Here is a 24450-nt window from a genome sequence, read left to right on the forward strand (position 1 = left end):
CGGAGGCGGGGCGGGCCCCTCGGATTGACAGGGGGGCGGGGCGGCGTTGCCGGGGGTCTGTCAGTGGCGCTGCAGGCGCCGCGCGGCTCCAGGAGGCGGTGACGTGTCCCCCGTCCGGCTCCTAGGCCTGGGCCCAGCCAGGGGGCTCCGCGCCACACGCTGCCCCCGCCCAGGCGCCGGCGCTGCAGCGCCCATTGGTCAGGAGCCGCGGCCAATGGGAGCGGCAGGGGCGGCGCCTGCGGACGGGGCAGCGCGCAAAGCCCCCTGGCCGCACCGCCACGGTATAGAGCCGGCGGGGGGACGTGCCGCTGCTTCCGGGAGCTGCTTGAGGTAAATGCTGCCCGGAGCCTGCACCCCGACCCCTGCCCCAGCCCTGATCCCCTTCCCACCCGCTGAACCGCTCTGCCCCCAGCCTAGCCCCCCCTCCTGCACCCCAAACCCCTCAGCCCCACCCCAGAGCCAGCACCCCCCGGTTAGAGCCCTCACCCCCTCGGAGAAGGGGTGGGGCGGGGCAAGGGTGTTCGGTTTTGTGCAGGTAGAAAGCTGGCAATCCTACTCGCAGTGTCAGAGCAACGGATGGGCGCCACCCAATGACACCAGGAGTCCTGGCTCCCAGCCCCCTGATCTAACCACTAGCCCCCCACTCCCCTGCCAGAGCTAGGGATAGAGCCAAAACTTCCTGATCCCCAACTTTCTACTGTCCTCTAGCCAACGGCTGTATAAACAAAACCTGTGTCACGTCCCTCTCTAGTGTCCAGGCCACATAACCACTAACAGTGTCTCCTTCAGCTGGGGGGACAGGGTCCTTGCAGGGGCAATAGAAGGTCCTTGGTTCCATCCTGACGGGTGACCCACTGGGGGGCACGCGATGGAATTTCTCTTTCTCCAGTCTTCTTTTGAATCTAGCTTATTTAATTCACACACTGAGACAAGATCCTTGTAATCAGGAATTTTAGTGCAAAGCTGTCCTCGCCATTCAGCTATGGCGCAAGGGGCAGTAAATGCAGGCGTTCCCCATCATGCCCGCTCCTCCCATGGTGCCATGGCTTGTGTAACACATGGGCAGGTTTGCAGGCTGAGTGGGAAGGCTGCAGAGTCAAACCCTCTGGAATCAACAATTGCCACATTTAAGATTTCCTGAACAACCTTAACTCTGCGCACTTGACCATGTGCATTATGACACCATCCTTTAATTGCATGATCACATACTAATTTTACCTCCATGAGTCACCAGCTGGGTTTGAATTCAGAATGTAAGTGAAGAGGGGAGAGGGAATCTGCATGGAAACTGCGGTCGGTTGAAGATTGAAGACCAGACCTGGTGGTCTCCTGGCTCCCACCCCAGTCCACCTTCCCCAATGCTGCAGGGTACATTGACAGTGACCTGTCCCCTCCCCACAGAGACATGGACAAGTTGTGAGCTGCATAGGTGATGAGGTGGGTTTTTCCTCTTGTTATGTTGTACGTGAGCCTATATGAGTCACCAATGCCTAGGTGGTAGGAATAAGGATGTGAGACTTTTGCTGAGACCCTTGGGGCAGGTGCCTGCAGGAAAGCCATGGCCAATGCCCTTCCTAACCTGAGATCCAGGAGGGAGAAGCAACCAGTTGTCACGGAGTCACAACCCCGATGCTCTGGAACTGCTCTGTATGAAACCAGCCAGGACTAGCGTGACTCCCCTTAGGGCACTCTGTCCAGGGCAAGAAACCTCCTCAGCTATGGCCTTCCTGGGTCTGACCTCGGAGCCTTCAGAATCCCTGTCCATGCACTTCCTACAGGGGTCCACCCCTGAGGAAGCCAGAGGGCCCTGCACCCCCACTTTGCACTCAGCAGTGACTCTCAGCCAGCGTGTAAAACTGAAGGTTTATTAGTTGACAGGAACACAGCATAGAACAGAACTTGTTAACATGGAAATCGGTGACTTTCAGCCAAGTCCATCTCCGGGGAGTCCCAGGCCTGGTTCCCTGGTGTTGCCAAGTCTCAAAATGTAACAAAGCTGCTCTGCCTTTCACAGCAAGCCCAGAACAAGCCAATCCCATTCTGAGGGGGTGTTTTTATAAAAATTCCATCATTTATTTTTAGTAATAATGTAAGTACACACAAACAGGTATGTTGTGATCATTCTGCCAGATAAGGTCTGCAGCAAAAAGGGCCAGGTTCAATATTTAGGGTTTTCTTCAACAAAACAACACACAACTGGCTCAAGCTCCCCACCCCCAGTAACCTGTTTTCTGCAATTCTTCTGTTACACTGTACATTGATTTTTTTTCCCCTCCCATCTCTTTTAGTTTATTTTTTTCCAGTTCCTATATAGAGTAATTTGGTGGAAAATTTTATATATATATAGAGAGAGATATAGATATACACACACACACTTTTTTTTAGATTTTCAGTGGATTTGAAGTATTTAAGAGAAACAGAGAAAAACCCAACTCTTTAAGGGTATGTCCACACTACGAAATTAGGTCGAATTTATAGAAGTCGATTTTTAAGGAAGCGATTTTATACAGTCGATTGTGTGTCTCCACTAAGCGCATTAAGTCGGCGGAGTGTGTTCACAGTACCGAGGCTAGCATCGACTTTCGGAGCGTTGAACTGTGGGTAGCTATCCCACAGGTCCCGCTGTTTCCGCCACCCATTGGAATTCTGGGTTGAGCTCCCACTGCCTGATGGGGCAAAAACATTGTCGCAGGTGGTTTGGGGTACATGTCGTCAGTCGCCCCTCCCTCCCTGAGAGCAACTGCAGACAATCGTTTTGCGCCTTTTTTCCGCGCAGACGCCATACCACGGCAAGCATGCAGCCCGCTCAGCTCAGCCGCCGCTGTTGTGTCCTAGGTGCTGCTGGCAGCAGACAGTACAAGAGGGCTGCAAACCATTGTCACGCTTCCGCTGCCACTGTGCTCTCCTGCTCTGGCAGCTGAAGCTACAATAGGGCTGCAAACCATCGTCCCCAAACGACTGCTTCCACTGCCACTCTGCTCTCCTGCTCTGGCAGCAGACGGTGCAGCAGGGCTTCAAACCATCGTCACGCTTCCGCTGCCACTCTGCTCTCCTGCAGACGCCATACCACGGCAAGCATGGAGCCCACTCAGATCACCGCGGCAGTTATGCGCACTGTAATCACCTCATGCATTATCCTGCAGTATATGCAGCACCAGAACCTGCAAGAGGAGGCGATGGCAGCTCGGTGATGAGAGTGATGAGGACACGGACAGAGACTTCTTTCAAAGCACGGGACCCGGCAATTTGAACATCATGGTGGTATTGGGGTAGGTTCATGCCGTGGAACGCCGATTCTGGGCCCGGGAAACAAGCACGGACTGGTGGGACCGCATAGTGTTGCAGGTCTGGGATGATTCCCAGTGGCTGCGAAACTTTCGCATGCGTAAGGGCACTTTCATGGAACTTTGTGACCTGCTTTCCCCTGCCCTGAAGCGCAAGAATACCAAGATGAGAGCAGCCCTCACAGTTCACAAGCGAGTGGTGATAGCCCTGTGGAAGCTTGCAACGCCAGACAGGTACCGGTCAGTCGGGAATCAATTTGGAGTGGACAAATCTACTGTGGGGGCTGCTGTGATCCAAGTAGCCAATGCAATCACTGAGCTGCTGCTATCAAGGGTAGTGACTCTGGGAAATGTGCTGGTCATAGTGGATGGCTTTGCTGCAGTGGGATTCCCTAACTGTGGGGGGGCGATAGACGGAACGCATATCCCTGTCTTGGGACCGGAGCACCAAGGCAGCCAGTACATAAACCGCAAGGGGTACTTTTCAATGGTGCTGCAAGCACTGGTGGATCACAAGGGACGTTTCAGCAACATCAACATGGGATGGCCGGGAAAGGTACATGACGCTCACATCTTCCGAAACTCTGGTTTGTCTGAATGGCTTCAGCAAGGGACTTACTTTCCAGACCAGAAAATAACCGTTGGGGATGTTGAAATGCCTATAGTTATCCTTTGGGGACCCAGCCTACTCCTTAATGCCATGGCTCATGAACCCATACACGGGCACCCTGGACAGTAGGCAGGAGCTGTTCAACTATAGGCTGAGCAAGAGCAGAATGGTGGTAGAATGTGCATTTGGACGTTTAAAAGCGCGCTGGCGCAGTTTACTGACTCGGTTAGACCTCAGCAAAACCAATATTCCCATCGTTATTACTGCTTGCTGTGTGCTTCACAATATCTGTGAGAGTAAGGAGGAGACGTTTATAGCTGGGTGGGAGGTTGAGGCAAATCACCTGGCCACTGATTACGTGCAGCCCGACACCAGGGCAGTTAGAAGAGCACAGCAGGGTGCGCTGCGCATCAGAGAAGCTTTGAAAACCAGTTTCATGACTGGCCAGGCTACAGTGTGAGAGTTATGTTTGTTTCTCCTTGATGAAAACCCACCCCCTTGGTTCAGTCTACTTCCCTGTAAGCCAACCGCCCTCCCCTCCCCGCTTCGATCACCGCTTGCAGAGGCAATAAAGTCATTGTTGTTTCAAATTCATGCATTCTTTATTAATTAGTCACAGAAATAGGGGGATAACTGCTAAGATAGCCCGGGAGGGGTGGTGGAGGAGGGAAGCACCGGATGGGGTAGGGGAGGAGGGAAGGATAAGGCCACACTGCACTTCAAAACATATTGAATTCCAGCCTTCTGTTGCTTGGGCAGTCCTCTGGGGTGGAGTGGTTGGGTGCCCGGAGCCGCCACCCTTGTCCTTGGGTGTCTGGGTGAGGAAGCTATGGAACTTGGGGAGGAGGGCGGTTGGTTACACAGGGGCTGCAGCGGCAGTCTGTGCTCCTGCTGCCTTTCCTGCACCTCAACCATACGCTGGAGCATATCAGTTTGATCCTCCAGTAGACTCAGCATTGCCTCCTGCATCCTCTCATCACGCTCCCGCCACCGCTCCTCTTGCTCCCACCGCCTCGCCTCTTGATCCCGCCATCTCTCATCTCGCACATCCCTCCTGTCCTCATGTTCATTTTGTGTTTTCCTGGACTCTGACATTGTTTGCCTCTATGCATTCTGCTGGGCTTTTTCAGTGCGGGAGGACTGCATGAGCTCAGAACATTTCATCGTGAGTGCAGGTTTTTTTGCCTTCTTATCTGCGCTAGCCTCTGGGACGGAGATGATAGTGGTAGCATTGAAACATTTGCAGCTGCGGGAGGGAAAAAAAGGGAGAGATGGGTTGACCATTTAAAATGGGTTGGCCACTTAAAAGGAGGGGCTAAGGTTTTCGGATTAATGTACAGCGCAAACCCAACTAAACCCCCCTCACACCCAATTCTCTGGGATGATCACTTCACCCCTCCCTCCACCACATGGCTAACAGCGGGGATGATTTCTTTTCAGCCACATGCACACAGCCCAGCCGGAACGGCCACCTCTGAATGTCCCCTTAATAAAATTCCCATATTTCAGCCAGGTGACCATGAATGATATCACTCTCCTGAGGATAACACAGAGAGAGAAAGAACGGATGTTGCTTGAATGCCAGCAAACACCGGGACCATACACTGCCAGGCTTTGTTATGCAATGATTCCAGACTACGTGCTACTGGCCTGGCATGGTAATGGAGGATGGAATAAGGCTGCACTGCCCAGAAACCTTTTGCAAAGGCTTTGGGAGTACATCCAGGAGAGCTTCATGGAGATGTCCCTGGAGGATTTACGCTCCATCCCCATACACATTAACAGACAGTAGCTGTACTGGCCGCGAATGCATCCCAAGTCTTCAGGGCAAATTAATCAGAAAGAAAGTTTAGAGAAAAAAGGGGAGAGTTGTGAGAGATAGTGATGTTGAGAACCAACCGATAGACCCCGAGTCGTGGAAAGACGGCAATGTTGTTACTGGCAAAGCAACAGAAGTGCATGACAGAACAGAAGCACATGATGAGGTAAAAGCCGCTTAAATTATTTGAAAGAAAAGAAAACATATTTATGTAAGCCACCAGATAAATACTTGTGCTTAATAATAGATTGCTGAAACTATGACCGACGGAGCCCCCACCGGTGGTGATTTAGAATCAAGTGACACAAGCGTTTATCCGGTGGCTTACATAAATACATACTTGGAAGCACCCTGCCTCCCTGCACTGTTGTGTCAATGGGACCCTCCCTTACCTCTGTGGGTTCCAGGGTCCCTGCCCTGTTCCTGGGGACTCCCTCTGAGTCACCCACCCCCGTGTTCCCTGGGGCAGGATGTGTTCGCTGTTCAGCTGCATCAGACCTGCAGTCATCAGCTGGAACAGCCTCCCCCTCACCGACAGGCAGTTCTCTCTCCTCCCCCTCTGGGAGCCCCTCACAGCCTTTCTTCATGCTGCAAGTTACCACACTGTAATGATGCCTGCTTCTCCCACTCTAGCCCAGACAGGGTTAAGCCCATGGTATTGACAGCAGAAGTCCCGCCTCCCTGGCAAGACTGGGCATGCTCCAAGTGCTCTAGTAGTAGTAGTATAAAGGGAGGGAGACCAGCTCATTCTGAGCTGGAGGCTGCAGGGGAAGAACCTGCCAGGGAAGCGCCTGCAGAGGGCCAGTCACAGCCTCTGACTGCACCGGGAATTGAAGCCGTCCACTGCCTGCCTGCACCCCGGCGACTGGAGGAAACCCTGGGGATGACTGGCCCTGCCGAACACAGAGGACCCGACATCTCATGGGAAACCCCAACACAGACTCTGGTAGGAAGTGACCCAGGGAGGGTGATGGAGTGTTACCTCCCACCCGGGGAAACTCAGCGTGTTTCAATAGGACTCCCCGCTGAGTCAGTGGCAAGCTGCTACACTACTGTTAGGGCCCTGGGTCGGGGCCTGGTGGAGTTGGGTGGACCCGGACCCCCCTACCGGGGCTGCCCCACCCCATAAGGGGCGTCCCAATGCTTTGTAGACTCTGGCTGGTAGGCCATGCTGTCCTGCACCCAAGGGTGGTGCTATAGACTCTAGCTGCTAGGCCATGCTGCCCTGCACTGAAGGGCTGCTTCATAGACTGTGATGGATATGTTATGCAGCCCTGACCCTAGGGGCGTGGACCAACACACACTAACAGTCCTAGTTTTGCTGAAAAAATCATTTCCCAGCAACATGTCTGTGGGGATGTCCTTGAGCATCCCCACCAGTAAATCACCTTCCATACCTTCCCACTCCACATGAACCTTTGACAGGGGTACAGGGAACCTTTGCGGCCCCACCCCCTTAATGTGGGTCATCTGCCCCATCAAAACACTAGCATCTGGAACCACACTTGGTCGAACCAGAGAGAACTGAGCCACTGTATCCCTCCACCCCAGACACACCATGCCATCTATCTTGATAACCTTGATGTGTTCCCTGTCGGCTTCACTAGGCCCCATGTCCACCAAGTTGGTGTGATAACAGCTGGGAGTGCCCTCTAGGGCCTCAGGGCTGAGGGCAACTGAGCTAACATGGGACAAGGGAGGTTTACTCTCATTTAATTTGGGACAGCTGCTTTTTAGGTGCCCTGGGAAATTGCAGTGAAAGCACCTTTGGGGATCCCCTGATTGCCCAGGAGTCCTGAGGCGAGTAACAGGGGAATGGGGAGGTGAACCCCAGCCTCCTTTTTCCTAGGGGTAAAATCTTGATTCTCCTTTCCACCAACCCTTTACCCCTCTGCCAGTGGTTTATGTTTAATTGCAGCTTGTGACTGCTTGAAAGAGTCTGAAAACTCAGCTAATTCTCCCACTGCAGTCACCTTTTTGTCCCACAAATACTGTTTTACATCATCGCTGCACATATTCAGGAACTGTTCCTGAGTAACCAAATCGCACATTCCTTCAGAGCTTGTAATGCCTTTTTCCCCTCACCCACTTATCTAACAAATCTCTCATTTCATTTACATAAACCACATTACTCAATCCAGATCCCCTCTTAAGACTCCTGAATTTAATCCTGTAGGTTTCAGGTGTAATCTGAAACTGTTTCAAAACCAGTTCCTTAAATTTACCATAGTTTGAAGTATCATCAATAGGCATCTTATTGAATATGTCCAGAGCTCTTCTAGTAAATTTTGCTACCAATGTGATCGTCTTTTGATCTTCAGGGATTGCATGGAGGGTGCACAGTCTCTCAAAGATAATGAAATATTTGGCAATATCACTGAATTCACCATACTGTGGACATAGTCGCTCCCATTTGTGGATTTTTGGGAAGTGGAGCCAGCGGCTGGAGGGTTTTGTCTCTTCCACTCCATAACAGGCAGTTCATGCTTCTGGGCCTCAATCTGGGCCTGTATTTCTCTGTCTTTTAACTCCAGGGCTCTTTTGTCCCTGGCTGCTTCTGCTTCCATAGCCCTTTTGTGGGCAGCTTCCTCCCTGGCAGCCTCTGCATTAATTTTCATTTGTTTTAATTCCATCTGTCTTTTATGATCATTATCTTTCTCAGCCATTTGCAACTTGTGCAGTTCCAGCTTTTTCTGAGCCTCACTCTCACTCATGTTGCTGATTTTCCTGCCTCTATTCCCTTCCCCGAAATAAGCAAACAGAAAATAACAAACCAGTGACCACTTTGTCTGTTCTCCAGCCACCACACCCAAAGCTCACTTAAAATCACTACCCGCGTCTCAAAGCAATCAGCTGTGCACAGACCCTGCCGACTACGCCACTGTGATGGGTTGGATCACAGAAACCCCCACTGGGAACTGAGCATCTGAGTGTTGGAGACAGGAACACTTCTTAAGCTGTTTTCAGTTAGCCTGCTGCTTTTGGGGGACGTGGTTCAGACCTGGGTCTGTGTTTGTAGCAGGCTAGCATGTCTGGCACAACCAGGCAGGGTTCTGAAGTCTCAAGCTGCCAGGGAAAATGGGCTCAGAGGTAGGCTCGGCTCAGCACATCAGGTGGCAGTCCCAAAGGGGGTTTCTGTGATCCAAACCATCACACCCGCCTTGTGCTAAAGCTATAAAAGGGGATGGAGCAGGACAGAGAGGGTGGTAAGTGGTGAAAACCCCTAGTTAACACCTAAGATGTCTGCTGGAACTAACAAGGACTGTACCAGAGGAATGGATTGGGCCCAGACTAGAAAGGAGTCTAGTCTGTGAAAGAAGCTTATTGGAATATCTCTGAGGGTGAGATTTTATCTGTAATCAGTTTCTTAATGTATTAGGCTTAGACTTGTGTGGTTTTGCTTTATTTTGCTTGGTGACTTACTTTGTTCTGTCTGTTATTACTTGGAACCACTTAAATCCTACTTTTTATTCTTAATAAAATCACTTTTGTTTATTAATGCACCCAGAGTAAGTGATTAATACCTGGGGGAGCAAACAGCTGTGCATATCTCTCCATCAGTGTTATAGAGGGCGAACAATTCATGAATTTACCCTGTATAAGCATTATACAGAGTAAAATGGATTTATTTGGGGGTTTGGATCGCATCGGGAGCTGGGTGTCTGGGTGCTGGAGTCAGGTAACCTGCAGAGCTGATTTCACTTAAAGCCTGCAGCTTTAGAGGCGTGGCTTGGACCTTGGGTCTGTGTTGCAGCAGGCTAGTGTGTCTGAGTCAACAAGGCAAGGTTCTGGAAGTCCAAAGCTGGCAGGGAAAATGGGATCGGAGGTCATTTCAGCGCACCAGGTGACAGTCTCAAGGTGGTCTTCTACACAACTAAGCAGTGAGCATGTGCATGCTGTTAAGCTTAATGGAAAAGTGCTCCAAGGTTGGAGGGATACTGGTGCAGAAATTTCTGTGGTCAGGAGGGACCTGATCCATGAGAAGGATTTGTTACCAGGGAAAATGGCAGAATTAGAATTGGTGGGAGGTTACGAAGTCCTTGCACCTTTAGCTAAGGTACACATGTGATTTGCAGGCTGAACTAATTATTGCAGGGGTGGCACACAATTTTGCACCGTTTCTACTGGGGAATGATTTTTTTTTTTTTTTTTTTTTTTTTTTGTATGTGGCAGAATCTGTTTCCGGGTTTGTTAGAAAGAAGAAGGAATCTTGTGCTGAAAGCCTCAGGGGGGGGAGGGTGAAGTCACATGTGCTGCTGGGGAAATAGGAGAGTGTCTCTAATTCCTGGGTAGCAGTGGAAAATGGGCCGTTTGGGGCAGGGATGATTGAGGCCAGTTCCTGTAGCCCCAGGACTCAAGGCAGGTGCCTTGAGACCAGTGCATGTGCCCACAGGGGGGATCTGAGACCACAGTATGTGCCCATGTGCGTGGGATCTGAGACCAGGGTGTGTGTCCGGGGGGCAGGATCTGAGACCAGGGCATTTGCCCATGGGGCAGATCTGAGACCAGGGTGTAGGATCCAGGTGCTCTGGGATCTGGTCCCTAACGACCCGTCTCCTTTCCAGGCTGCTGGCTGGCCATATGGAGTCGGGTGTTGGGACATGAGTATCTGTGGGGCTGGGGAAACTTTACTTTTCAGGACCGGGGATGGGGGGGGCAGGAGAAGGGGAGGGGAAAAGAGGAGCTGAGCCCTGAACCTTCTCTCAAAACTCAGTTCAACCTCCTTGTATTGACACTGCAGGGGCTGAGATCAGAACCCACCCCTGTCCCCATTGCAGTCAGAGGTGACTCCAGATTGACCGCAGGGGGTGAGATCAGAACCCAGCCCACAGGTTCCCTGTAGATGCAGTGAGGTGTCTGTTACCCCTGGCGCTACCCCTGGGGCTGGTCGCTACGGGCAGGTTATAGACACACGGGGCGGGGTTTGTGGCTTTCCATCTCACTCCTGTTTGTGTGTGAATGCAGCTCCCTGTGCCCAGACTCTTAAGGATTTCTCCATTAAAATGAGTTTTATCGGAGATACTGATCTCTCTTTGCCCTGGTCTTCAGGTTGCTGCAGTGAACGCACTCCTGTGGTATGTGCAGCTTACCCAGGCATCGGACACAAAGGGGGTGTCCGTCAGATATCGGCATTGCAGCTGGGGATCCAGGCATATTTAAGGCATCCCTATTGGGAAATTTGGGAAGCGAAAGGGTTTTGTTTTTAAACATAACTAATGCTAACTAAGAATTTACTAAACTGCGAAATAAAGAGGGTTAAAGTAGCTATCTAACCACTCAATATTAATGTTCGTAGTGACACCACTAACAGACTCCATCTCAAGCTGGGGACCGTTGAGAAGGAACTGCAGGGGTTGGGGCGTGCACGTGCTAGAAGAGGCACCAGCTGTGCCGCGAGACTGCTATTGCGCTAGCAAAAATCTCTGATTGACAGTGCTGGGACGCGCCGCCACCTGATGTGGAGCACCCACAGGGACAGCACTCCTGAATTGGCATCTTAGGGTCCTTCTCCACTTACCCCACAGCAGGTCCTCTTGGCCTGTCTCTCTTCTAACTCCAGCTCATGTTTTCACCGCTCCGAGCGGTCAGCTAGACTCTGCTCTTCCAGCTCCACATCCTTCACTCTACACATCCACTGGGGGGAACGCAGGTGGGAAGCCCCCCTCCTGGCTGGGGAACTGGTCCGGTGGACCCCTTGCCACTACCCCAACTGCCCCCGCTACTCCCAGTCTCTCTGGGCATCCTGGAAGCCCGCTGGGATCTGGAACCGGCTCCTATGATTGGTCACTCTCTACCAGCCAGGCAATCAGCAGCTCCTGGGTGAGTCTCCCAATGCTCAGCCCTCTCTCCCTGCACAGATGTGCCAGGTCCCTCTTACAGAGTTGCTTATAGGCCCTTTCCTTGCTGGTTCCTTCAATTCCCTTGTTCTATCGCGGGCAACCGCCCACTGCAAAGTGCCTGTGCTCTCAGCCAACTGTCTACAGGGTGCATCCACCAACCATCCTCTGCTACCACGTCGTCATGGACTCACGGGATTCGTGCTCTCTCCTGGCTCCGTGCGGTCTGTGGGGGGAACCCCTTTCAGCGCGACAGCCCTTCTTGGGGGTCCACTCTCTCTCTCGGGGGTTAAGCCCCTCCATCTCCTGGAACCACACCTCTCTGAGCCTTAGCACACCTGTCTCTGCCGTGGGGCCCCCTCAGGGATTCCACTCGCTCTGGACCCTCGGGGCCTCCACTTCCAGAGGGAATAATGCAACCCTCTTCTCTAGATCAGAGCGACTCTCAGCCAGTGTAAAACAGGAGGGTTTATTGAGCTCCTGTGATGTTGCACTCTATATGATTTTATGAAAATATGCTAATGAGTGTGAATATAATGTAACCGGAATATGCTTCATGCAAAAGGTTTCTTGTAAGGTATCATTACAAAGCTTATAATCTACTGAGTGTGGTCATCCTATTTGTAGGTATGTATCACTCTTGTGTCTGAAACTAGTAATGTGAAATATAACTCTGAGGTCCTATTGTAGTTATGCAAAGTGTGGGCCATTAATGGTAGATTGGAATCTTGATGGCTCCCATCAACCAGGACAATTGACTGTGGATGGCTCTGTTTGCTTGTAGGCCTTCCTGTGAGTCAGGATGGGAGGAATAAGGGCTTGGAGTCTTATAGTGACATTTGATCATGTCACCTGAACTGGAATCCATCTTTAACCTGGTGACTTTCCATTGAGAAGGAAGGGTGGGAACCCAGAGAGGGACAAAGGATTCTGGCCTTGTGCAAAAGATATATCAAGGGAGTGGAACAGAACAAAGGGGGCTGCAGTCATGAGAAATCCCCTAGCTACCACCCAAGCTAAAACAAGGGCTGTACCAGGGGAAAGGGTTGGGCCCAGACTAGCAAGGCATCCAGTCTGTGAAAGAAGCTTATTGGAACATCTCTGAAGGTGAGATTTCATCTGTAATCACTTCCTCACTGTATTAGGCAGAGGCTTGCATTTTTTTTTATTTATTTATTTTATTTTGCTTGGTAATTCACTTTGTTCTGTCTGTTATTACTTGGAACCACTTCAATCCTACTTTTTATATTTAATAAAATCACATTTTAATTATTTATTAACCCAGAGTGTGTATTAATACCGGGGAGCAAACAGCTGTGCATATCTCTCTATCAGTGTTATAGAGGGTGAAAAATTTGAATTTACCCTGTATAAGCTTTATACAGGGTAAAAACTGATTTATTTAGGGGTTGGACCCTATTGGGAGCTGGGCGTCTGAGTGTTGGAGACAGGAACACTTAAGTTGTTTTCAGTTAAGCCTGCGGTTTGTGGGATGTTGCTCAGACCTGGGCCTGTGTTGTAGCAGGCTGCCCTGTCTGGCACAACCAGGCAGGGTTCTGAAGTCCCAGGCTGGCAGGGAAAGCAGAGGTAGTCTCAGCACATCCGTTGGCAGTGCCCAAGGGGTCTCTGTGATCTCAACCCATCACAGCCCCCTCCTGCACCCTGAACCCCTCATTTCTGGCCCCACTCCAGAGTCTGCACCCCCAGCTGGGCCCTCATCCCCTCCTGCACCCCCACCCCCTGCCCCAGTCCAGTGAGGGTGGGAGAGCCAGGGGGTGGAGCCTCAGAGCAGGGGTGGGACCTCAGGGAAAGGGGTGGGGCAAGGGTGTTTGGTTTTGTGCAATTAGAAAGTTGGCAAACCTAGTGGGGGACAGAGTGACATGGGGGGGGGGCAGGCTCCCCTGTAGCCCTGGCGGGGGGGCAGAGTGACATGGGGGGGCTGGTTCCCCTGTAGCCCTGGCTGGATAGGTGGGGGAGGGGCTGCCTTTCCTGCAGCCAGTCCCCCTGCCCCCGCCGCTTTGTGCACATCAGCCCCTGTTGCGGTTCATGTAGCTTCTCCCTGAGCATGGAGGATCCATCGCACCCAGTGGGATCCCCCGGCTGCTCTGCCTGAGGTGGCTGCTTCCACTTCAGCGTCCCAGTTGCCTGCCCCCCCCATGCCTGGGCTAATGGGACTGTCTGGCTCCCACATGTCTCCAGCTGCTCGAGGGGAAGGGCAGGGCCTGGAAGCCTTCTCCTTCCTTGGGGGGCCCAGACCCCCACCCCCACCCCAAGCACTGACCGCACGGGAGCACGTTCGATCCCTTCACTGCCTCTGCAGAATGAAGCAGCCCGAGCCCAGCCACCCCTCCAAGCTCAGCCCTGGCCATGCCCAGCAGTAGGGGCCCGAGCTGCCTGAGTTGCTGTGAGGCAGGTTCTGTTTATTTTCGTAGCGCCCACGTTCCTGGAGGCTCCGTAGAACAGGGAAGGAGGGACCAAGGCCCTAGTGCTGATGGGTTGGGCCAGATGGAGCCAACACCCTGCGGAAGACAGGGACAGGGCACCGGGGCCGTGGGCTGATAGCAACCGTGTGCGCGTGTTACTTGCCGCAGGCCGGCCGGTTGCCGCAGGAAAGGCCATGGAGCAATGCTCATGGCGCAGTCGGCCTGCACTCTGAACAGCCATCCCACCCACTAGAGCCCTGAGCAGCCTGTGGGCCCCCATGCCCGCCGCCGGCAGCTCTGAGCCAGTCATCAGAGGGGTCCTGCCCCCCACCGCTCTTCACAGCCCCTTTCAGGGAGGGAGCCCGGATGTCTGTTCCAAAGCCCTTTAATGAGCCTGCCTATGCAGCCGAGCAGGAGGGAGGGGGCTCTGGCAGGGAGAGCCCCAGCCCTGCAGCCCCTTACTGGGGCCGGGAGGGGCTCTTGCGTCTCTCTGGCTCCGTGTGGGGGGGCTGGAAGTCCAGCACACTCCATGTCACTCGTCTGGGAGGCAGAAGGTGCTGCGATTGGCTCCGCTTCAGCGTGTGGGGTCCAACGAGTGCTCTCGGGCCAGGGAGCTGGGGTCTCGGGAAGGGGTTTCTGCTCAGCAGTAGAGTCACAGCGGCCTGCTCGGGGCCCCACCACACAGACCTAAGGGACAGACATGGCCAGTCTCGCTCAGGCCTTGGGGCTACCTGGCTGCTGGGTCTGAGCCCATCACCTCCGTCCCACCCCATCAACCTCTTACCTTCAAGCCCCTTTCTCTTTTCCCCGTAAGCTGCTCTCTCTCCAGTCCCTTGTGCCCCCTCCCCTCTGGGTGCTCACCCTGGGCCTCTCCCCAGCTCCATCATGCCCCAACTTCCTTCCCTCCAAGGAGTGCTGTCCCCATTCCCTCAGGCCTCCCACAAGCTCCCTTGCCACCCCATCCCTTGCCCCTATTTCCCAGACAACTCCAGGGCTCTTCCCATTCCTGCTCCATTCCCTTGCCACCCTGGGTTGCTATCTCTCCATCCTGTCCCCTCCCCTGTGTGCTCACTCTTCCCACAGCCCCCCATGGCCAATGTCCCCCCAACACTTCCCCCCACTCCCAGGAAGACCCTGTGGTGTCACAGGCCAGGCTCTGGCCCTTCCCAGCCCTGTCCAGCTGTTATCTGGCAATGCCGCTAAGCCGAAGGGAAGGGGCTCCTGTGGGGAGAGCCCCATCCCTCTGGAGATAGCAGAGAGTGAGCACCCCCTGGAGCAGGATGCCGAGGCTCAGAGGGGAAGTGCCTCAGACCAGGCCGACCCTATCCCCCTGCAACGTGGCTCTGTGGGGAAGTGTAATGAGCTGTTCTGTGCTCATACCACGGAACGCTGCCTCCCCACTCCCCCCTTACAGTGGTGCATCAGGGGGCATCTCTGATCCCAGGAACGAGCCCCCCCCCCCATTCCCACTGTGGGCTGCAGAGGTAGGAGGCAGATCGGAGCCATCAGTCACAGCAGGAGAACTCAGCCCCCCTTCCCAGAAAGCTCCCCAGGGAGAAGGCTCCCTAGCCTAACCCAGGGCTGCCTCAGGCAGGGCTCCCCCAGATTTCACCCATTAGAGCACAGCTCAGTAGGTGGTGCTGCAAGATCACCCCCACCATCATGGCAGCCTGGCCTAGGAGTCACTGGGACCCCTACAGTTACAGCCCATGGTTAAAAGCCCTGGTCTGTTTATTCTACAATCCACACACATGCTCAGATTGTCTTGAAAGCTCCCGTGCCCACTTAGGAGTGTGGGGTAGAGTTTGTGCTGCAAATTTGGGGTCATTTGGCTAAGGGGCTCCCAGGATTCAGCTCCCGCAAATGACCTCATTTTCTAATCAGCTGGTTCTTAGCGTTCTGCATGCGGCCAGGGAAAACTGAAGCCCAGTATCCACAGCACTCCAATCCCTCTCCCAGCTCCCGCTGGCTTCTGACTGGCTTACAGGGAAACCAGTTCCTTACCTGCACTGTGGCCGTTGTTCCCCAAGGGGTGGGGGCAGACACGCATTCCACGCCCAGCGCACCGAAGCCAGAGAACTCTGTGTAGCAATGCCCTTTGGGGTACTGCACGCACCTTCAGGACCCCACCCCAGCCCCTGTCAGTTCCTTCGCACTGGCATTCCTTTGTCTGGAGACTCCGATGCAGAGGGACCCGAGGGCAGGTTGTGGAGTACATGACTGCACCCACCTCTCCAAGAACAACGGTTACTGTAACCATAAGTAACCATTTCTTCTTCCAGTGGTTGCAGATGTGTAGTCCATGCTGGTGACTTGCAAGCCGTACCGGCTCGGCGTCTATTTAAATAATGACTGCAGAACTGCTTTTCCACAGTTCACTTCCGCCCTAGAAGCAGTCCTGACCGTGTCATTTGGTAAAGCTGGGCCCGGAAGACTCAGTAGCAGCCCTGCATATATCTAATATGGGAACAACCCTGAGAAATGCCATTAAGGCAGCCTGGGTGGAGGCTGGTGTTTGCTACGCCCTGTCGTAATGCAGGAAGTAATCTGTCTGGAAACTGTCTGAGCCGAAACCACTTGACTGCTCATCTGGTCTGCACAGGAGACATCACGCCGGGGTGATAATCAAACTGGCTTAGTCCCATCCAGACAGAAAACCAGGTTCATCTTACATCCAACAGATGAAGGCTCTGGTCATCTGCATCGGAGTGCAGCTTAGGAAAATTACAGGCAACTGAATAGTTTGGTTAAGGTGACGTGGTGAAACCACTTTAGACAAACATTTTGGATGTGGCCTTAAGGCTCCTCTGTCTTTCACTAGCTCAGTGTCTGGAGGTCCTGCCATTAGGGCCTGAGTTCACTCGCCCTCCTTGCTGACGTTATAACAATAAGAGAGACTGTCTTTTGGCAAAGGAGGGACAGAGTACAGGTTGCTAGAGGCTCAAGGGCAGCAAGCACAGTGTTACGTTTCTTTATAGGTGGGAAGAGGCAAACAACACCTTGCAGGCATCTAACAACCACGGGGTTGGAAAATACCAACTTCCCGTGGATCAGGGGATGAAACACTGAGATTTGTGCCAAGTTGACCCTCAATGACTGAGAGCAGGCCCCATGGTTTACAATGTAACCGGTAATCTAAAATGTCCTGAATCCACGCTAGTACCAATCGAATTCCCCGAGTCAATGACAAACCTAAAAAGCATTTCCACTTGGCCAAAGAGGCTGATCTAATAGATAGCTTCATACTATTAGCGGAACCAGTTGGACTGCTTCTTAACAGTTCTTTTCCACCTAATCTGACCATGCAGCATCCATACCATGAGTTGCAAACTACCAAGACTTGAATGCCACAGCTGGCCCTGGTGTGGAGACAGTAGGTCCAGGAAGAGCGGAAGAGGCACAGGACATTGGACCAATTGGTTGTGAGGGCCAAAGAACCAACATTGTCTTGGCCAGGCTGGTGTAATGAGTATCTATCTGGCCTGATCCATCTTCATTTTGAGAATGACCTGAGGGACAAGCAGAATTGGGGGGAAGGCTGATCCCCAATTCAGTTGAGGGCATTGGTCAGAGAGCCTGGACTGTGACCTGCTCTAGAGCAAAACTGACAGCACTTCTTGTCTTTTGTTGCAAATAGGTTGACAGATGGAAAGCCCCGGTTCCTGAAGATGGACCTCAGGATGCTGCTCTTCACAGACCACTCATGATTCTTGGAGAAATTCCTGCTGAGCTGATTGGCCAATTGCTTCTGGGCACCTGGAATGTGGGCAGCTGCGGTAATGTCTTTCTTGATGCAAAAGTGCCAAAACTTTATCACTTCCCAACAGAACTGATTGAAGTGGTTTGTTGAACTGGTTTGTTCACACACTACATTGCAGTGGTATTGTCAGGATTCATATAAACAGACACGCCCCTGATGGGAGAGAGGAAAAAACTCAGCACACATTGTAAATCACTCAAAGTTTAAGGACCTTAATATATAATGATGCTTCCTGTTCTGTCCACATAGCGTGGACTCTCAAAGACTTCAAATGCACTCCCCAATCTATCGCCGAGGCATCAGTAACTATGGTCCTGGTCAGTAAAGGACAATTGAAAGACTCTCTCACATCCATTGCTCTGATCTGTCCACCATTCTAACGACTGCAGGACCACTGGAGGCACTCAGACTAGGCTGTTGAGATAAACCAATTTCAACAGGCACACTCTCACAGGTTGAACTACATAAGTACATGACGCCATGTGGCCTAGCAACCTCAAACATACATGAGCTGTGGTTGAGGGGTGAGATTTGAGGGACAGACATAGGTGCCAAATTGTTTGTAACCACTTATGAGGGAGAAAGGCCCTTGAACTTGTAGAGTCTAGTAGGGCCCCAATGAACTCAATTTTTTGCATTGGAAGTAATGTAGACTTTCCTTTGTCCAAGATGAGCCCCAATTGATTGAAGAGACACAGTCTGAATTGGATGTGATGGAGGACTTGGCCTTCAGACTTGCCCCTCACTAGCGAATTGTCCAGTAAGGGAAGCCCCAAATCTCCATTCTCCTGAGTCATGCACTGGGTGAATACACCCGGGACTGAGGATAGGCCAAAAGGGAGTACAGTAGAACCTCAGAGTAACAAACACCTCCGGAATGGAGGTTGTTCGTAACTCTGAACAAAACGTTCTGGTTGTTCTTTCAAAATTTACAGTTGAACATTGTCTAAATACAGCTTTGAAACTTTACTATGCAGAAGAAAAATGCTGCTTTCCCTTTATATTTTTAGTAGTTTACGTTTAACACAGCACTGTACTGTATTGGGTTTTCTTTTCTTTTTTGGTCTCTGCTGCTGCCTGATTGCGTACTTCTGGTTCCAAATGAGGTGTGTGGTTGATGGATCAGTTCGTAACTCTGGTGTTCATAACTCAGAGGTGCTACTGTATAGCGTATTGATAATGTTGATCTGCCACTACAAATCTGAGGAACTTCCATTATCTTGGTAACACTGCTACATGGAAACAAGCGTCCTGAAAATGGAGGGCAGCAAACCAATCATGATTCAACAAGGGGAGAACTGTCACTAGGGTGACTATGCAAATCTCATATATTTGATGCACCTGTTGAGATCTTGGAGGCCGAGTATAGGTGTCAGCCCTCCCTTAGACTTGGGTATCAGGAAGTAACATGAGTAGAACCCCTTTCCCCCAGTGTTGGAGGGGAACTTCTTCTATGGCCCTTGAAGCGCATAGAGTCTGAAGCTCTTGAAGAAGCAGTGACTCATGAAATGGGTCCCTGAAAAGGGATGGGGCAGGGTGGGATGGTTAGGAATTGGACACCATATCCCAGTCCCACAGTGCTTTAAAACCCATCTATCTGTGGTTATTGCTTCCAAAGCAGTGTAGAAGTAGGACAGCCTGTCACCAAGGGGGAGGTGGTGGGAGATATGACTGGAAGATCACTGATGGCTGAATGCTGACTGAGAGAACGAGTCAAATGGTCTGTTTGCCCTAAGCTGATGGGGACGAGCCGGCTGTTTAGAGGTGAAACCAGAGGAACTTCTCCTCTGTAATTTGTGCCTCCTCCTGGAAAGGTCTTGCTGCCTGGAAGGATAAGTTGGCTGCCTGAAATCGCAGTGGCAGTACTGATGGTATTGTTGCTGTTCCCTCTAATGCCGTCTCTTAATGGCTGGGGCATAGACTCTGACTCCCTGTGAACACACTGAAGCTCAAGAGTCCTTACAAGAATGTAGTTTCATCCGTTTTTTCAGAAAAGAGGGAACCGCCCAGCCAAGGGGAGGTTTTCTATATTCTGTTGGATGTCGGGAGCTACCCCAGAGTTCTCTTGCCAAGAAGCTCTTCTCATTCTTACATCTGCAGCCATAATCCTGGAGGAAACATCTGCTGCATCGAGCGCCGATTGTAGTGACATCTTAGCCACTAGACGACCGTCTGCCAGGAACACCTTAAACTCCTCCTTGGCATCCTCCAGCAACTCATCAGTAAATTGGGACAGTGTGTCCCAGTTTACAAAATCGTATTTAGAAAAAAGCACCTGCTGATTAGCAATGCGCATGAGAAGCGAGGAGGTAGAATAAATCTTCTCCCCATTAAACCAGCTCTCTTGGTCCCCTTTTCTTTGTATGTTGATTTGGACCCTACCCCACCCCCCGTTGCAGCCTCTCATTTGCAGCAGTTACCACACAGGAGTTTGGGGCCAGTCGAGAGTAGAAACATTCAAATCCTTGCTTGGGGGCATAGTACTACTTGTCTGTGTGTTTTGCTGTGGGAGGTAAGGAAGCTGGTGTGTGCCACAAGGACTTTGTGGGCTCCGAAACAGTATCACTTATAGGGAGGGCTGCCCTCACTGGAGCTGAGGAATATCCACCAATTTATTGGTGTTCTCTTGGATGCCCAAGGCTGTAGTCATCCTCCTTAAGGAGTTTTGGTGAGACTTAAAGTATTCTGGTGGAATTATCCGGTGAGGAGGATGACAGGAAGTGGAACAGATGGACTCCCCTATGGTAAGGCTTGTCCCCGTGATAAAGGGTCACTCTGCTGTAGTAGACTCAGTTGGAGCCGTATCAGTTTGTGTCTCCAGTCTCGGTGGGCCAGGAAATGAGACAACAGAAGGATTCCATGTCCTGGCTCTGGAGTGAGCTGATGATTGAGATCTTGAAGAGCGGTGGGCACTCCAAGGCCAGAGAGGAAATTAATGTGGTACAGGAAGCCAGTATGTACCAGGCCAAGAATTGTGTCCCTGCTGAGGGAACGGTGTTCTCTTGGTATTGCTGCTGATCTTCTGGAGGAAGGAGATGGGAGAGAGAGAGAAGGATTCTGAGCCTGATTGCAAGGAACTCCCCAAATAGTCAACAGATGAGCTAAACCTGAGAGGCCCACCAAGTATCCCGATCTGTTTGAGGTCCAGTAAGGGGACTGGACCGGTACCAAGGATGGTACAGTAGTCACTGCCATGTGTACTGCTTGGGAAGTTGAGGCTGCACTAAAATGCAGTACCAGAAAGGCTGTCGGTTCTGGGCGGAGGTCGGTACCCTAGCCGAAGACTGGCTCGTTACTGAAGATGTGGAGACTGGGACTAGAGCTATCATTGGAGCCAAAAACGGTATCAGTACCCAAGCAAGATGTCTTGGTGCTGATGATGGGACCGGATCCACCTCTTTGGTGGGCTTCTTAACTGGTAACAAGGGAGAAGCCAATAACTGTCCATAGTCCAAAGCAACCAACCCACACTGGCCCAGGACTGCAGGGGGCATTCCCTCAGCTGAGGACTCCTGTATCAGAGGTGAATCTGGGACCAAGAGGCAGAGTAAAGCAGCTGCTGTCTGAAAAGCTTGTGGTCAATACTGTCAGTGCCAATGTGCTGGCACCGGACTCAATAGACATCCTGCGGAATTGACGGTCTGGTACTGGTCAGTTAGTTTCTCAGTACTGGGGAGTGGGTAGATGGTCCTCGTCCTGCTCTATTTTGGACACTTAAGGAGTCTTGCTAATGCCCCGCACTCCTCCTAGAAGAGAAGGAAGAGTCTCTCTGAACCCCCGGAATGGCTCTGACTAGTTTTGTGAGCTCTCTTCCTTGAGGACCACAGACAGGAGAATGGTCCCTTCCCTGTGGAGAAGAACCTGAGTCTGGCTGTCTATCAGAAATTGGCACTAGCTCTGATGTAGTTTGTGGGGCTGGGTGAGCTGTGCAAGCTCCCAGATCCTGCTGGAGCTGCTCCTTGAGGTGTTACTTCAGGCGAAGGTCTCCGGCAACCAACATTTTTCTTTCCTGTGCCCCTCTCCCAGGCACAACGAGCATCGAATGTGGTGGTCACTAGATGGGACAGCCACGTGAAGGACAATGCTTAAAATTCGGTGAAGGCATAGCGCCAGGCTTCCTAACTAACCAACCACTCATGGAACTACTAACCCTATTTACAAAGCACAGAGGATGATCTCGCTGTAGTGCAGTAACCATGAGGAACTGCCAGTCAGGCTGTGGGTGGCGAGAAGGAACTGAGTGGGGGGGGATGACTGCCCTTCTATAGCCTCAGGGGGAGCCTGAGGAGGGACAGGATGCATGTGCCCCAGCAGGTACTGCTACACAAAGTTCTCCAGCTTTGGTGTGCTGGGTACTCACGCACCTGAGTGGAAACACGGCTGTAGCCACTCAAAGAAGAAATGCATCTTGGGAGCTTTTCTGCCCTGAGCTAAGTTCTACTTTGCATGTCGCTGGCTGAGGTTCGCTGGCTTTGCTCGGCCTGAATTTCCGGTTCCTGAAGGATCGCTGGCTGGACCGACCCCTCAACCCTGCCATTTACCCACCCCTACCCCCTTTGCACTCAGAGGCATGTATGCCCACAGAGACCCCTGGGCTGTTTCTTTACGGAGCCTCCATGCCAGTCGAAGGCTCAGAGTGTCCCAGTCCCCGGTCACTGACTGCTCTGGTCCTGCCTCCTCAGTTCTGGAGCCGAAGGAGCCCCACTGGAGCTGGGTCCCTGCAGAGCGAAGCAGGCAGGGGTGCTCTCTAGGGCTGGGGAAGCTGGGGGCAGTAGTGGGGCCACTGGGTGTGCTGAGCAGTCAGACCCCCTCAGGGCAGCGGCTGGGCTCCGCCTCGGGTACCCCGTCCCCTCCATTCTGCACACCTACCCCCCTAGAGTATGGAGCCCTGGCTGGGCGAGGGGGCGCGGGCCCCAGCACGGTACCTGCATGGGCTGGTTCCAACCGTGCCTCCAGACTGCGCCATCGTTGAGCTGCCTAGGGACGGAGGAGAGGCAAAGGTCAGAGCACTAAGGAGCAACAGGATCCAGCAACACCTGCTCCGGCTCTCGGGGCGGCTCCATGGGAGCAGGGCCTGAAGGGGCATGATGTGGGGGAGGGGAGAGGTGACCCCCAGGCCCCTCCAGGGTACAGCCATGACTGGAGAGATTCCTCTCCCTTGTCCCCCCACAGATCATCAGCTCCCTCCCTGACGGGAGCGAGACTCCTCTTGCACACTTCGCCCCCACTGGCTACCCCTAGTGGGACCCAGGCGGATCCCATGGGGGTGAGGTCACCGTGTTTCCCTTGCAGCAGGGATGGAGCCAGGGGTGCTGGGACAATTTGTATAATGGTGGGGGGGGGGCTGAGAGCCATTGAACCAAACTCTAAACCCTGTGTATGATGGAAACCACTTCAAGCCAGGGGTGCGGTCACACCCCCAGCACCCCTTGTTCCAGCACCTATGAATAGGGCCCGAATACCACCATCCTCATGGTGGGGGGTATGGGATTTCCATAGAACAGCCAAGCACTGAAGGGAGGAAGGAATTTCCCCAGAACAGGGCTCTGCCAGACTCTGGGGGTGGGGGAGGAATTTCCCAGGAATAGCCCAGCTCTGCCAGCCAGGCACTGGGGGTGAGGGGCTGTAGGAATTTCCCAGGAACATCCTAGCTCTGCCAAGCTCTGGGATGGTGGACGGGGGGCGACCGTGGACGATGGCAGGTGCCTGGCCTGTTCCTTTGCCCTGAGTGCGCCGTCCCCCTGCAGGAGGGCACTCCCCCCCGCGGCGCCAGCCCATTCCCTGCCCTCACCTGCATGCCGGCTGCCGTGGGGCTCTCCGTCCAGCTGAGCATGGAAGGGCAGGGGGTGCTCTCTGATGGGCGACGTGCCGGCGGGTCTCTGGGGCTGCGGCGGGGTCAGCGTGGTGATAAGCAGGGGCTGGGGTTGCCGGGCCTTCCATAGGCGCTCAGGCCCAGGGCTGTGCTGGTGACACAGCTTACTCTCCCATAGACGCTCTTCTGGGAGCAGACAAACAGCGGGGGCAGAGGGTTTGAGCCCAGGGACACAGCCACCAGTGCCTGGGAGCTGTGGCAGGCCTGCTCTGACAGGGGTATCCACCCATTCCTTCACCCCCCATCCATGCCCTTAGCAAGCCACAACTGGGAGCTAGCCTACAGAGAGCTTCACTGGGATCTGCTCAACCCCAGGGAGCTCCAATGGGTGGGTTCATGAGGGACTGTAGATCCTATGCAATCGGGGGATGGGGGGCACATGCCTTGCACCAGTGTGGGGTGGGGACAGGGCAAGTGTCCTAAGGATGGGGGCCATCTTGGGTGGCCTGCAGGGGGCTCAGAGAGTCTCTGAGAGTCAGCTGTCCCCCACCCCCACCCCCAGTGTCCCCCTCTGCTGTCTCCCGGCTCCCATTCTGCACTGCCCTCCTAATATCCCCCAGGAGAGGGGAGGAGAGGTCTGAGACTAGTAAGAGACTCTGAGGCAGCAGAGCAGAGAGGCATGACCCCCTCTCCCCCAGTTCTCCAGCCAGGGCCTGGCCAAGCCACACTCGCAGACATCCCCTCTTAGTACATAGGCTGTCTCTCGAGACGGGGCCATCCGATGGACGTGGATGGGCTCTGCTCCTTCACGCAGGGAGGGCCTTGCAGCGAGCAGCTGTGTGGAGGGCTGCTGGCAAGGAGACAGGCTTAGCTCTTACCCTTGTCAAAGGGAAGCATGTTCTCTT

General features: G+C 53.0%; 1 protein-coding gene and 1 long non-coding RNA gene across 4 annotated transcripts in view; one reads left to right on the top strand and one right to left on the bottom strand.

Moving 5' to 3' along the window:
- Nucleotides 1–158: 158 nt before the first annotated feature.
- LOC128836977 (uncharacterized) lies at nucleotides 159–20047 on the top strand. The gene is made up of 3 exons (XR_008444867.1): nucleotides 159–330; nucleotides 17611–17749; nucleotides 19834–20047. It is a non-coding gene; the product is annotated as an uncharacterized LOC128836977 (long non-coding RNA).
- The window catches only part of AGBL2 (AGBL carboxypeptidase 2), a 54615-nt gene continuing 34690 nt past the window's right edge, over nucleotides 4526–24450 (bottom strand). The window contains exons 16-19 of one of the 3 annotated variants that reach the window (XM_054027733.1): nucleotides 23525–23731; nucleotides 22659–22710; nucleotides 14436–14660; nucleotides 4526–5140 (exon numbers count right to left, since the gene is read on the bottom strand). In XM_054027733.1, coding sequence (XP_053883708.1) covers nucleotides 4999–5140; nucleotides 14436–14660; nucleotides 22659–22710; nucleotides 23525–23731 — 626 coding nt within the window. In that variant the 3' untranslated portion in view covers nucleotides 4526–4998. Of the gene's footprint in view, nucleotides 5141–14435; nucleotides 14661–17805; nucleotides 17887–22658; nucleotides 22711–23524; nucleotides 23732–24450 lie in introns of those variants that run through there. The other 2 variants (XM_054027734.1, XM_054027735.1) reach the window with 2 other exon arrangements.

This window comes from Malaclemys terrapin, chromosome 4 (genome assembly GCF_027887155.1).
Source record: "Malaclemys terrapin pileata isolate rMalTer1 chromosome 4, rMalTer1.hap1, whole genome shotgun sequence".
Taxonomy (NCBI): Eukaryota; Metazoa; Chordata; order Testudines; family Emydidae; genus Malaclemys; species Malaclemys terrapin.